The sequence below is a fragment of the Trachymyrmex septentrionalis genome, unplaced genomic scaffold, assembly GCF_001594115.1.
Source record: "Trachymyrmex septentrionalis isolate Tsep2-gDNA-1 unplaced genomic scaffold, Tsep1.0 scaffold20, whole genome shotgun sequence".
In the NCBI taxonomy this organism is placed as follows: domain Eukaryota; kingdom Metazoa; phylum Arthropoda; class Insecta; order Hymenoptera; family Formicidae; genus Trachymyrmex; species Trachymyrmex septentrionalis.
Window position 1 is genome coordinate 5,004,187 of NW_017305180.1, and position 13,930 is coordinate 5,018,116.

At 28.4% G+C, this 13,930-nt stretch overlaps 2 protein-coding genes across 2 annotated transcripts; both read left to right on the top strand.

Moving 5' to 3' along the window:
• Window positions 1–1,532: 1,532 nt before the first annotated feature.
• Window positions 1,533–7,102, top strand: LOC108747824 (lipase 3-like). The gene is given in 8 exon segments (XM_018485656.1): window positions 1,533–1,826; window positions 2,087–2,264; window positions 2,922–3,036; window positions 3,774–4,017; window positions 5,942–6,100; window positions 6,213–6,440; window positions 6,741–6,872; window positions 6,875–7,102. Coding segments are annotated over 8 exon segments (1,296 nt in total). The 5' UTR covers window positions 1,533–1,661; the 3' UTR covers window positions 6,950–7,102.
• A 2,764-nt stretch (window positions 7,103–9,866) lies between these two features.
• On the top strand, window positions 9,867–13,899 carry LOC108747564 (lipase 3-like). Its single transcript, XM_018485121.1, has 7 exons — window positions 9,867–10,079; window positions 10,896–11,073; window positions 11,711–11,825; window positions 12,016–12,259; window positions 13,072–13,230; window positions 13,348–13,575; window positions 13,714–13,899. Exons 1-7 carry the CDS (start codon window positions 9,921–9,923, stop codon window positions 13,897–13,899), a joined length of 1,269 nt encoding a protein of 422 aa, XP_018340623.1. The 5' UTR covers window positions 9,867–9,920.
• Window positions 13,900–13,930: the final 31 nt, after the last annotated feature.

Genomic DNA, 13,930 nt, shown 5'->3' on the forward strand with positions numbered 1-13,930 from the left:
GCACAGCTGCACTATTTAAGTATTCTTTATTGACCGTCACGCGGGAATGCGCACACCAAACAAGGATCCCGACATGTACTTGTGACGGTTATTATTCGTTAAAAGAGCTATCGGTTATACGTATTTATTTCCTTGACAAAACACTTTTTTCTTATCAAAACATGTATGTTTGTATCGAGTTATAACAAAAGTCGAAAACATACGAAAACGTTAAACTTTTAAAATCGATGAAGCTCAAGTAAACACGTGCGGTACATGTATGTACAGATCGAGACTCGAAAATCGTAAAAAGATTTAAAATAAAATGGAAGTAACGTAGATTTGCGCGCGATATTAAATTGATTATAAATTCAAGTAAATCTCATAACAAAGGAAGAACGATGAAAAATTATTTCAAGACTATTATTTTTTTAAGTAGAAGTTTATAAATATAAGAAATTATACTTGAATGATTTGTGCAGATAAATATAATCGCTTTTTAAATAATTGAATAAATCAATCTTTTCTAACAAAAATTAATTGGTTAGTATTAATATCGAAAGAAAGAGAATAGCGGCAATAAATTAATTTTTACGTTATTTTGATTAGAAGTTATAAATGACACTGGTAAATAAATTTAAGTTTTAGAATTAAAAATCTATCGAACTAAAACAAGAAATCAAGAATAAAATAAAATACGCAAAAAAATGTAAATTCATTTTTAATTTAATATTCGTAACTTCGAATATCTAATTAAATATTTTATTTAGAAAAATAAGACTTAAATTTTAAATACATTGTATAACACATTTCTTTATTACAATATTCTATTTCAATTTTTACAGTTAATTCGTAGTCAATTTTACTGTAAACTCGATATAATTTTATGTTCTTTTCAATTAAAACTTGTATTTTATACAACTTTTATTCTTTTTCTTTCCAAGAAACATACTGCACGTAGCAGTATTAATTATAATATAATTATTTAATAATCTATCTATCTTGAAGTGATATTAAAGGGTATTTTCCAGATGCATCCAGAAACACGAGTGTTCATTTTGACTATTAAATATCATAAAATTGCGTGTCTAGGATCAAACTTGATCCGACGATCTTGAAAATTGGACTATGAGAGAATGTCACCTTATGAGAGATCAGACTTAAAATAATCTTAAATGCAATTAATCGAATTACTAAAAAACATGCCTTATTACGAAAAAGTATTTCAAGAGAAATGTAAAATTTTCCAGTCAAAATAAATATTTCCTTCCAACTATACATAGAATACAAATGAGAAGAATAAATTGCTCGCCTAGCTACTTGTTACAATTACTAGCACTACAACTACACGTGTACCTTTATTTTTCAATTGCAGACAATTTTCATACTTATCAAACTATAATAACTAATACAATTTCATTTGTTCTATTATCGTGTCTCCCCTCCTTTCTTTCTTTCTTCCCGTCTCTTTTCTGACTGATGTACACATTCGTCAGCGCTCCTTAGAGCATATAAAGATCGTGACAGGAACAAAAAGAGCTCAGTTGCGTAGAGAACACAGTCATACTCTCATCTCTTTGATCTTTTATTATTACATATTAATATCCATCGGGGGATCCGCGATCCAATTCAAATCCTTTCGTCACCAGTTCTATCAAATTCAAATCCTATCATACGCCGACATGATGTGGACAATCGTGATAGCATTCCTTTTGGTATTTTGCGACCTTGCCATGACATTCGACATTCCGCAAGATACCTCGCCGAGCGCGCTCATGAATACGATGCGGAATAATCAGGAACAGTTGAACAGCGCCAAATTCAATATCGATGCCAACCTTAATACAGTAAGTAAATATATTTTTTCTATATTCTGATTTTTAGATTTTATAATACGATCTTATATTTAAAATCATCTTAATGGTATCTTAAAATCACTTGTGACCAGACTTAATTTTTTGAACACTTTCTTACTGTAGTATTTTGATTCGTGAATTTCGAGACAATCTGTATATTATCATAATAAACTTGAACTTTTGATAAATTTTAAGATTATGATTTGTACCACTAGTGATAAATAAACAAACCGTTTTTTCATTTTTCCCAGGTGCAAATGATAAGAAAAGCTGGTTATCCTGCGGAGGCTCACGTTGTACAGACGCAGGACGGTTATCTATTAACACTTCATCGTATCCCAAATAACGAGCATCAGCCAGTGTTGTTGCAGCACGGTTTGTTGTGTAGCTCTGCCGACTGGGTCATTGCCGGCAAGGATAAAGGACTTGGTACCATCTTCAATTTAAAGAAATCATCGATTATGATTCGGAAAAATGTCGACATAAATTCTTAAATTTCAACGTGCCAAAAAATTTTAATATGTCTAGTGCAAATTATAACGCATTTCGGTTTTTAAAAATTTTTATTTTTTTAATATTATACTCAAGACAAGATAATCAATAGGCTCTAAAGAAACAATCTAAAAGATAATAAATAAAATGCCAATTTGAGCCAACACTAAAGCATATACATTTCGACCTACGGTCCTCTTCAGTACAAACAAAATTAATTAAATGTAAATATTAAATACTAATTACATAATGATAGCGCATATAAGTATAAACTATTAAAGTATAAACGCTTCACTATTCATTTTGAATAAATAGTATAAAATACACACTAATAATTACACACTACATAATTAATATTAGCTCAAATTGGCATTTTATTTATTATCTTTTAATATTATATTGTTTATGCAAATAATTTTGACTATTAAGATCAGATATTGTTCTGGATTTTAAATAAAGTTTCACTTTTTACGCAAAATCGGATTAATATATAAGAAAAAAATCAGATGTATGGTGAGACTATGCATATAACATTATAAAACCAAAATATTGTCATCACTTAAGTAGTACTGTAAACAATGTTTTCTTTATTAGCTTTCATATTGGCTGATCAGGGCTATGATGTTTGGTTGGGCAATATTCGTGGGAATACTTACTCAAGGGCACATGTTTCTTTATCTCCATCGGATTCAAGATTTTGGAATTTCAGGTACTCACACTATACAATAAAAAAATAAACAGTGCGGTAAAAATGATATAGTTGAAATAATGATTTATAATCAATAACATAAGAGCAGCATCAGCGTTCAGCAGTTCTTTGAAAGAAATAACCGAATATATTAAAAGTGATGTTCAAAAATAAAACTATTTTAAAAGTATACATACATTATGTAGTGTATAGCATCCACAATTATTATTGATTATATAGCTTATTTTCATACTTTCCATCAGATATGCTTCTACAAGGTTTTCACAAATGTAAAAATGACGTAATGATGGATTATTAGCCTTCTCAATCTCCAACTGTAAATCGAAAATATCTGGTCAATATCGTGAAGATAAAGCTTCAAGAAAAACAAATATTTATTTGAAGCCGTTATCTTGGCACGTATTTTGGAAAATTTGGAAGGGCTTACTCAATAATCTGACCAAAAATTTCGTAGAAAGCATATCTCAGTTATAAATAATAATAGTAATTGGTTGCCACACTTACTAAATAAATATATGTTAATCATGTAATATACTTTTAAAATATAACTTCAATTTTTTAAAAAACTTTATTTCTTTTAAACTGCTCGACAACGCTCTTGTCACTATAATTCATAGTAAAAAAAAGTTGGTTAATTTTTATACCAGTTTTATTTTATATTATTATAAAAAAATATATATATATATACTCTCTGTTATATTTTGTGATATATCTATATCAATTAAAATTGTTGTTAGCTTTCATGAAATGGGCATCTATGATTTACCTGCGATGATTTCGTATATCACGAATGTGACATCACATCCATTGCTCACATACATTGGTCATTCGATGGGTACAACTTCTTTTTATGTAATGGCAGTGGAACGTCCAGAAATCGCTCGAATGGTGCAAATGATGATTAGTCTCGCGCCTCCAGTTTTTATGAACCATATGAAAAGTCCAATACGATATTTTTCTCGTTTCGCACAGAAACTTGAGGTAATATGTCTAAATATACTGCTAGAAAGTAAGCTAATTATTAATATATAAAGATTCAAAACCACATCTAATAGTTAGGAAACTACATCTAGCATTAATTCACCTGTCTTATAATTTTATGTTACATGAAGCAGTGCTCGCAAAGATTTATACATTTCGAGCTGATTTCGGCGAGCGACCCCCACCACCGCTCGAGACTCGACGGCCGAACTGCCGAACGCTCACGTGACACTCTGGTTCAGGAGCGTCCATACCAGAAATATACTGGGAACACACCTTCTGCTAAATTATTATTGAAACATGTTTTTTATTAAACAATTTATTTCTATTAACATAAAAATTTCTATTGTTAATTTCTTCATTGTTTCTTAATGATATACTTATATCTTAACGTAGTTTTTTATTACATTATATAATTATGATAACGTACATTTCGATATCTAAAAGAAAAATCAAATACTCGAATGTGGCTTTGCAGGAAAACAAAATTATATTATATTATATTATATTATAAATTATATAATATTATATTATACGATATATAATTTTGATTCTCCTTTTCGATTTTTCTTTTTGTAGAATAGGCTTACTGGGGAAATTACATTTAAAAAAAAACGCATCTTACAATAGTACGGGTAATGTGGAAAGCTATTGTCGAAATGTACGTTATCATAATTATGTAATGTATTAAAAAATTAAACTAACGACGTTAAGATATAAGAATATCTCACTAAAGAACAATAAATAAATTAACAATAGAAAATTGTATGTTAATAGAAAAAAATTATTTTAAAAAATTATTAAAATAAAAAACATATTTCAATAATAATTTGGTGGAAGATGCGCTCCCAGTATATTTCTGGTAGGAACGTTCCTGAACCGGAGTGTCACGTGAGCATTCGGCGTTTCGGCCGCCGAGCTTCGAACGGTGGTGAAGGTCGCTTGCCGGAATCAGCCCGAAATGTGCAAATATTTGCGAGCACTGACATAGAGGATGCCTTACTTGCTTTATTATTACTTTTCAAAAACAATTTTGTCTTTCATGTCTTTTCAGCAAAAAAAATGTTAAGCATCAATAATCCTTGTTTTAAAACTTTATAAGGAGAAAATATAACAAAACTATATATTTTTTTGACCAATTCCAAGCGCAATTTACTTAAAAAATTTAATGTTTCAAAGATACATAAAGTTAAATATCAGAAAATTGCGATAAAAGCGTGTTCGTTATCGTTAAAAAATAATATATGACCAGTTAATTATTCTATATATTTTATTCATGCAAGAAGGAATTTTATATATCTTATGACTAGAAGAAAGATTAATTTTCTGTGTAAATATAAACAAGTGTGGAAGAAGATTTCATAAGAAATTTTATTTTAACTAGAAATTAACTTTAAAAATGGGAACATTATCTTTTCACTATTTTCACTTATTGTTAGATATCTATGTTTAATGTCTATATTGGGTGTGTCTATTTTAACGTTCGTACTCACGTGCATAATTTTTTCCTTGTTTAAGAACGCCTCCAGACGATATGGTCAATATATACGCCAACTTTGTACACATTCGCTAAATATTAATTACATATGTATGTGTATGATATTTGCTAATATTGACATACATTGGTCATATCGTCTGAAGGCGCCTTTACATTTATTAAACAATAAGGATAAAATAATCCTCGAGCAAACTTTACATAGAACGCATTTCATTGTTCAGAGCTATATTATCCAAACCTTTGATTATAATTTTAACGAGACATTTTTTACGAATTAAGATTTAAGATCAAAGATCGCTTATATAAATTTAGTTCATAAAAGTACTTCAAGTGACTTGATTTATTCTCAAACACTTGCTAAAACTGGAACAATCAAAATAATTATATTATAAATTATATTCCAATTAAAGAATTTGGGAATTACAGATAATCGCACATTTCTTCGGCAAAAACGAGTTTCTTCCACACAGCGATATGCTATATTATCTGAGTAAGTATGGCTGTGATACGTTTAATATTGAGAAGGAGATCTGCGCCAACGTGATATTCCTAATCTGTGGATTCGACAAAGAACAGTTCAACTACGTAAGCATTCCATAAAAGCCGTAATCCAAGTGTAATTCTGAACAACGCTTTGAAAGTCACATTTAGCATATGCGATGACGCTTCAAATCATAACCGAGATATCATTTCCTAGACTCTGCTACCAGTGATTCTGAATCACGACCCAGCCGGCGCCTCGGCTAAAACGATGGTGCACTTCAACCAGGAAATTGAGTCGGGCAAATTTCGTCAATACGACTATGGACGCAAAAATAATTTGCTGATTTACAATGCAACGGAACCGCCGGACTACGATCTAACGAGCATTACCGTGCCAATTGCGATATTCTACGGCGACAATGATTGGTTGGTCAGCAGTGAGGTAAGCAGCAGGAAAATAAACCTTTAGATTAAAAAGACACGTGAGAAATACATATTAAGAACTAATTCGTATTAATTTCATACTTTAAGCTATAATAATATACTGTTGTGATTATATTACATTCAATGCATCATTATTTTTACTTTATTATCATAAATAATTAAAATTAAAAAATTTTGAATCTGACTGAGTTAAAGAAACATGTGTCTAGAGTCTAAATGAAAACATTGTGTATAAAGACACATAGAGTTGAGTAAGAAATATAAAATGCATGATAACTTATGATATTTTTTTTTCAAGGATGTGAAGAAACTTTACTATCTGTTACCCAACATATTGGATATGTACAGAGTACCGTTTCCTAAATTTAATCACCTGGATTTCATCTGGGGCAAGGACGCGCCTGAGCTCGTGTACAAGAGGCTGCTTGAGATTATGAAGAAGATTTGAAAAAGCTAAAGATTATGAAGAAGATAATGTGCCATAACGATAATAAAGATAAGAAATGACTGAGACACCAAATCTTTTCGGTGTTATTGTGATCTTAAATTAAAAATAAATTCGGCTTACTATTTTATAAGTTTGTAGCTGTATTAAAATGACGCTATTTTGCCACTTTGATCGTTATTTTGATGTGAAACTGGATGAATGAAATTTTCAATACAAGCAAAAATGTATAAAAAATTTCGATTTGACTACGAATACTATTTATTTACTCAATTATTAGTAATTATTAGTTTTTATTAAATAAAATTAATAAATTCAAACAATAAATATAAATTATTGCAAAATTAATTTCTTGAAGTTAGTAATAAGACAATATAAAATTTTTTATATTTAATTAAATCGTTAATAATAATAAAAGTTTGTTACAGAAAATTCATAAACTTTGTTTATAAATTATTGCAGGATTCAAAAAAAATTATGCAGATATTTTTCACATTGTATAAGCTTGAATGACCTTTTATATTATTAATAATTAAATAATAAAAAATTTTTGTAACCAAAATAATATATAAGACAAATCACTTACTATCATTACCTATAACACTCTATAATAATCTATTTATAATACTAATTAATATTGATAATTTCCATAATAACAGTTTTTCTCAAAAACGTTAATCCTTTATTATTATTATATATTCAATCTCATACTCGAATTCTATAAAATTTAAAGACTTGCAACAATTTTTCAAAATGTAACGCGAAAAAATTTTTAAATAATGCTGCATTTAATAACAATTTGACAAATCACTTTTATCAAATTTATATTAAAATAAAATTTATATTTCGCATGAAATAACTAGCAAGTGATTTGCAGAAAGAATTAGTATCAATAGTACTTGTTTTGGTTTATTGACAACAAATTATCATAAATTACATTTTTACAAAGAAAAAGATTCTCTTTTTTTTTTTAATTACTTGGAATTTTGTCTACAAAATTATAATAAAAAGTATTGTTAATATGTAATTATCTGTACTAAAATGCTGTACAGAGGCAGACGGCACAAATATGTATCTAAAATGTGAAGGATACAGTTTGTAGGACAATATTTAAAACTTTAAGTAACGATAAAGCACGCACACATCTATTCTATAATTTTCAGAGCAGAAATAAACCAACAAACACTTTTAATATAAACTTTAGGGACTGTTAACTCTTATAAAATGCATTGTCTAAATATTCTGTGGTAACTTTATTAGCATAAAATAATTAAACTTGATCTTATTAAATAAAGCATTTTATGTCATTATATATACTATATAATGATATGTAACAATACAATGTTAAATGTTATCATACATTTATTTTATGCTATTCACGACGCTATATATTGTCAATTTTACGTTCTTTTTTTCATGTATTTTATATTACTGAGTGAATATTTTTCAATATATTTATCATAACATGCTGGAAACACGTAGCACTCTTATAGAAAACAAAGACAAAAGAAAAAAAATTACTGTTATTTATAAAAAAATTATAGTAGTAGTATGCAACGTTCTATATCTGGTGATGTGACTGGAAAGACGGTAATTCTATACGAAGAAATAAGTTGAAAACGCATTTTCGTATAAAACTTTCAGGAAAATCGATTTTAAAATTTTCTTTTACATTCTTAACTTATTTTTTCATATATAATTATCCCTTTATTAATTGTACCCAACAGTTACGGAATACTCTGGTGTGTGTGTACACACACACACACACACACACACACACACACACACACACACACACACACACACACACACACACACACACAATTTATCTAAAAAATTTTACATATATGATAAACGCATGTCTTATATTCCTCATATTTTATATGCTTATTTGTCTGTAGAGTTTACACTTACGCTATTGCACATCTTTTGATTATTTTTTATTGTAGTGCTTGTATAACATACGTTCAGGGCGCACGCCCTATTGTGTACTTTTATTTGTCTTGTGTCATAATTTTGGTGCTCTAGTAACACTGTTCGACAAAACTTGACTTTTTTGCATTACGAATAAAAAAAAATTATTTTCGATGTATTTTTGCCTGTTAATAATGAATCCGTTGTCTAAATTTGGTTATTATGTTACAATTTTGAGAAAAAAGGCAAAAAATAATAATTTCAAAGATTTCCATGACGTAATACCGGTAGTAAGTTTTTTTTGAAACTTTGTTAATACTACGTCAGCTAGTGTCAGCTTTAAGCTTTGCTAAAATGCATTTTATTTCGTTTTGATATGATTTTTCGTTTTCGAAATATAGCAATTTTAAATAGTTCTTTTTCTATGTAAATATGAAAAAGGCATTTATTCCATTTTAATATTGCATTATGTAGAAAATAAATGCTTACATAACATACTTACATAAAATAATCGAATCATACTAAATAAAAAAACAATATAAAATTGAAAATACAATATAATGCAGGAAGACTATAATCTTGAATAAATAAAATCACAAAAAAAAACAAAATGCATTTTAAAGCTAAACGTTGATACTTTCTTTTGGCATTAATGAAATGTAGAAAAAAATTGTGCTTCCGGTTTGTTATGCAACATTATGCAACTCTTAAAATTTTCGTTTTTAATTTTTTTGGTATTTTTTCAAAATAATAACATAATATCAGAAATGACTATAATTCACACTCGTGTTGCAAAATAATGTTGGACAGTGCAATCTGTCGATATAATAATAATAATATGCCGCAACATGAGTCATGTATGTATTTTTTAAAATTTTATCACCGTGTAATTAATAACGTAATTAACAACGCAATATCTTCGTTTTTATCTAATAGAAACAAATCGTTAACGGAATGATTCATCCTTTGCAATTATTTCATAAAGAGAAGATTAAAGAAGAGATCAACTAATCACGCTACTTCTTCTCTTTGCTTTATTTTGTTATCAGTATTATACTTAGATATTAAAAGACGTGTGTCTTTTGTTTTTGTTCATTGACACTGAATCATTCGTTTGCGATGCAGTTGATCGTGATCCTTTTATCCTTTTGTGGCTTTCTCGACTTTGCAGCGGCTGGAATATTCGACATCCCGAAGGACGTTATCAAAAAAGTGATGGGCACCAACAAGGAACAGTCAAACAGCACGTATATTTTTTCTCAAGACAATCTCGATATGGTAAGTGTACGCATCTAGAAAAAAGAAAAAAAATCTTTACTACTTTTATTAACTCTCAAATACTAGGTATTTGATATTGTAATATACAGAAAACGATCCTATGTTACGATCAATTGTTACGTTTCTGTTCGCAATTAAAATTTGAGCCCCCTTACATTTTGATAAAAATAATGATTTTAATTCTCGCTTAAAATCTTATCATTTTTTTGTTTTAAAATCGATTAAATTATTCATTGTTAACATTATTTAAAAGTAATTCGGATTAAAACAAGAGAATATTTTTCTTGTTTTGAAATATATGAAATGAGATTTAAAATAAATTAGTCATTTTATAACAGTATTTGCTTTACCGTTTTTTAAAATAAATATTTAACTGTAAAATCATTAAAATCAATTAAATTATAAATTATTTATCAAACTTTAAGTTTTGTAGAATATTTCAGTATTCAGTAATAGTCATTCATTTTATGAAATCATTCATTTATAATTTTATAATCATTCATTAAATAAATAACATTGGATATAACTTTATTATAAATTTTAATAATTACTTTTTATATTAAATATATATAAGTTTTATATAAAATAAAATAAAAATGCTCAAATCTCTGTGCTATTTAGAAGAAAGAAGATATATGAAGAAGATATATGAGTGAACGTACTTTGTACTATTATGTTATATTAATCTTCCTTCCGGTCAAGACTGATAGCAATAACATGTTAGTAATGATGTACACAAATAATAATCTTAATCAATCAAAAATTAATTTAAATTTGTATAATAAATATAATTTTTTGTGCTTTCACTATTTTTAGTTACAGAGGATAAGAAAAGCAGGTTTTCCCGCGGAAGCTCACGCGATACAGACGGAGGATGGGTATCTCTTAACACTTTATCGTATCCCAAATAAAAATGGTCCATCCGTGCTGCTGCAACATGGTCTTTTAAGCAGCTTCACCGATTTTCTTATTTCCGGAAAGGATAAAGGACTTGGTATGACATTAATTAATCACCAAAAATGTTTCTCTCACTACGAGATCGTTTATTACGTTTCATCTGGAAAACATCAGGAAAAATTATAAAATTTATATGAAAAAATAACTCCTAATGTAATTTCTAGCACACCCTATTGTTTTTAAAACAATTGCACATATAATTTTATAATATTAATATAATAATGTAATTATGTTATATATGTATATAAAACTATATATATATATAAAACTGATATCACACATAAATGACATATCCAAGTAGAACAATAAGTCATGATAACATTAAAATGAATCAGAAATGATTGAAAATGATCATTTTAATGATCATTTGACATAATTTTAATATCATAATGACTTGTTGTTCTGCTTGAGTAATCTTTTAAAAAGATATCTCTTCTTGATTTTCACATTTTATTAATTATTAGGATTTTTTTATTTAACTCACTCGATAATAAAAGCTCGATAATAAACTTGTTGTTCCGATCTACTTTTGTTTTAACAATGTATTTACATCAAAATCGACTATATATATTATATAATTTTAAAGCTACTTATATATGTATATTTATATTAATATTAAAAGTTAAATAATTACGCGGAATCTATTGGAAACAATGTTTTATTCTTCTTGCTAGCTTTCACATTGGCCAATCACGGGTATGACGTTTGGATGGGTAATTTTCGTGGGAATACTTACTCGAGAGCACATGTTTCTTTGTCGCCATCGGATTCAAAATTTTGGAACTTCAGGTATTTACATTAATAAAAATAAATTTACATTAATAAATGCGTTAAATGCAACATAGTTATAATAATATGTAACTTAACTTATATATGATAAAAAATTGATTAATCAATTCTCTACACTGTAATACTATGTAATAATATATTTTTTTGTTATATTTTGTAATGATATACATATATCAATTTTTTTCTTTAGCTTTCACGAAATGGGCATCTACGATTTACCTGCAATGATCTTACATATTACGAATATAACATCGCAACCATTGTATACATACATCGGTCATTCAATGGGCACAACTGCTTCTTACGTGATGGCAGCAGAACGTCCGGAAATCGCTCGAATGGTGCGATTGATAATCAGTCTCGCGCCTGTAGCATTTATGACTCACATAAGAAGTCCTATACGGTTTCTCACTCCTTTCGCAGGAAATATTGAGGTAAAGTCATACAAAAATATTCTTAGAAAATAATTGTTTATGACAAAATAATGATTTAAAACAACGTGAGACACTCTCTCTTCTTTTTTCAAGTAATTAATTGATTTTTGAAATTTTGAAGTTTGTTTTTTTTAACAAATATTGTAGTATTATAAATGATTGAAATATTAGCCAGATAAACAGATAACATTATTTTTCAATTTTCGAAATCTAAGAACAATTACTTTAACAGAATTTTAATTTATGATTTTGAAGTTTCGAAGATATACAAGGTATCCCATAACGATTAATTAATATTTCAGGGAGTGAACGAGAATTAAATTTTGAACTAAAAGTTCATTTGCCAATTTTGGCTCAAACCATATTTATTTACCACCTATTTATCGATTTATTGATTTATTTGTCAATATTAGAATAAAGTTTCAATCGGGATAATGCATAGCAAGCGCGAGCAGTCCCATGGCATACATTTCTGCATATTCCGGCTGTGTGTTGATCCGATTGATCAATTTTAATCGTTAATAACTCGGTAAGTAATAGCCAAAATTGACAAAGGAACTTTTGATTCAAAATTTCATCCTCGTTCGCTTCCTGAAATATTAATTAATCATTATGAAACACCCTGTATAATATTAAGAATTTGAATTTAGTTTCAAGTAAATATTCTTTGAAATATTGCAATTAAGATTAAGGAGAGTAATTCGGAGCTCCTATACAAAATCACGTTTCAAAGAATGTTTCATGTAGTCTTAAATATTCATTATAAGATCGAATTACAAATTATATTGTGGATAAAAGAATTTCAATTGCAGGGGCTCTTATATCTTCTTGGCGAAGACGAGTTTCTACCACACAGCTCTTTAATACAGTTCATGAGTAAGCTCGCCTGCGACATGACATTTGTTCAGGACAAGATTTGCACCAATTTACTGTTTCTGATCCTAGGTTTTGACAGGGAGCAGTTTGATGTTGTGAGTATTCCTCGAGTATTACGATGAAAATATTTCTATCTCTGATTGGTGTTTCAATCACCATCATTTCGTTCGCATGATCCCAATTTGAGATTAGATTTCATATTCGTTTTTTAGAATCTAATACCTTCGATTTTGAATACCTATCCAGCCGGTACATCGACCAAAACGCTAGTACACTTTGCTCAGGAACATAATTCCGGCAAGTTTTGCCAATACGATTATGGTTGCGTGAAAAATCTACAAATTTACAACACACCTGAACCGCCAGATTATAATCTCGCAAACATCACCACGCCTTTCGCAATATTCTACGCCGAAAATGACTGGCTGTCTGGTATTCCGGTAGGTAACAAATAAGCATATTTAGATAAAAAAAAACATATTAAAGATTAATTTTCTTAACTGTTTGTAAAATAAGGCTTTATATCAAGAGAGACATATAAGAAAAAAAGAGATCGCTTATGAAATTGTTTCTTTAAGGATGTAAAGAGGCTCATCAGTCTATTACCCAATGTAGTGGATGAATACAAAGTACCATTTCCTAAGTTCAACCACTTGGATTTCTTATGGGCCATAGATGTACCTCAACTTGTATACAATAAAGTGCTAGAGGTCATGAAAATGGAACCAACATTAATGACAGAAAAAAGCAATCTTAAATTTTGATATTTTAATTATTTAATATATATATATATAT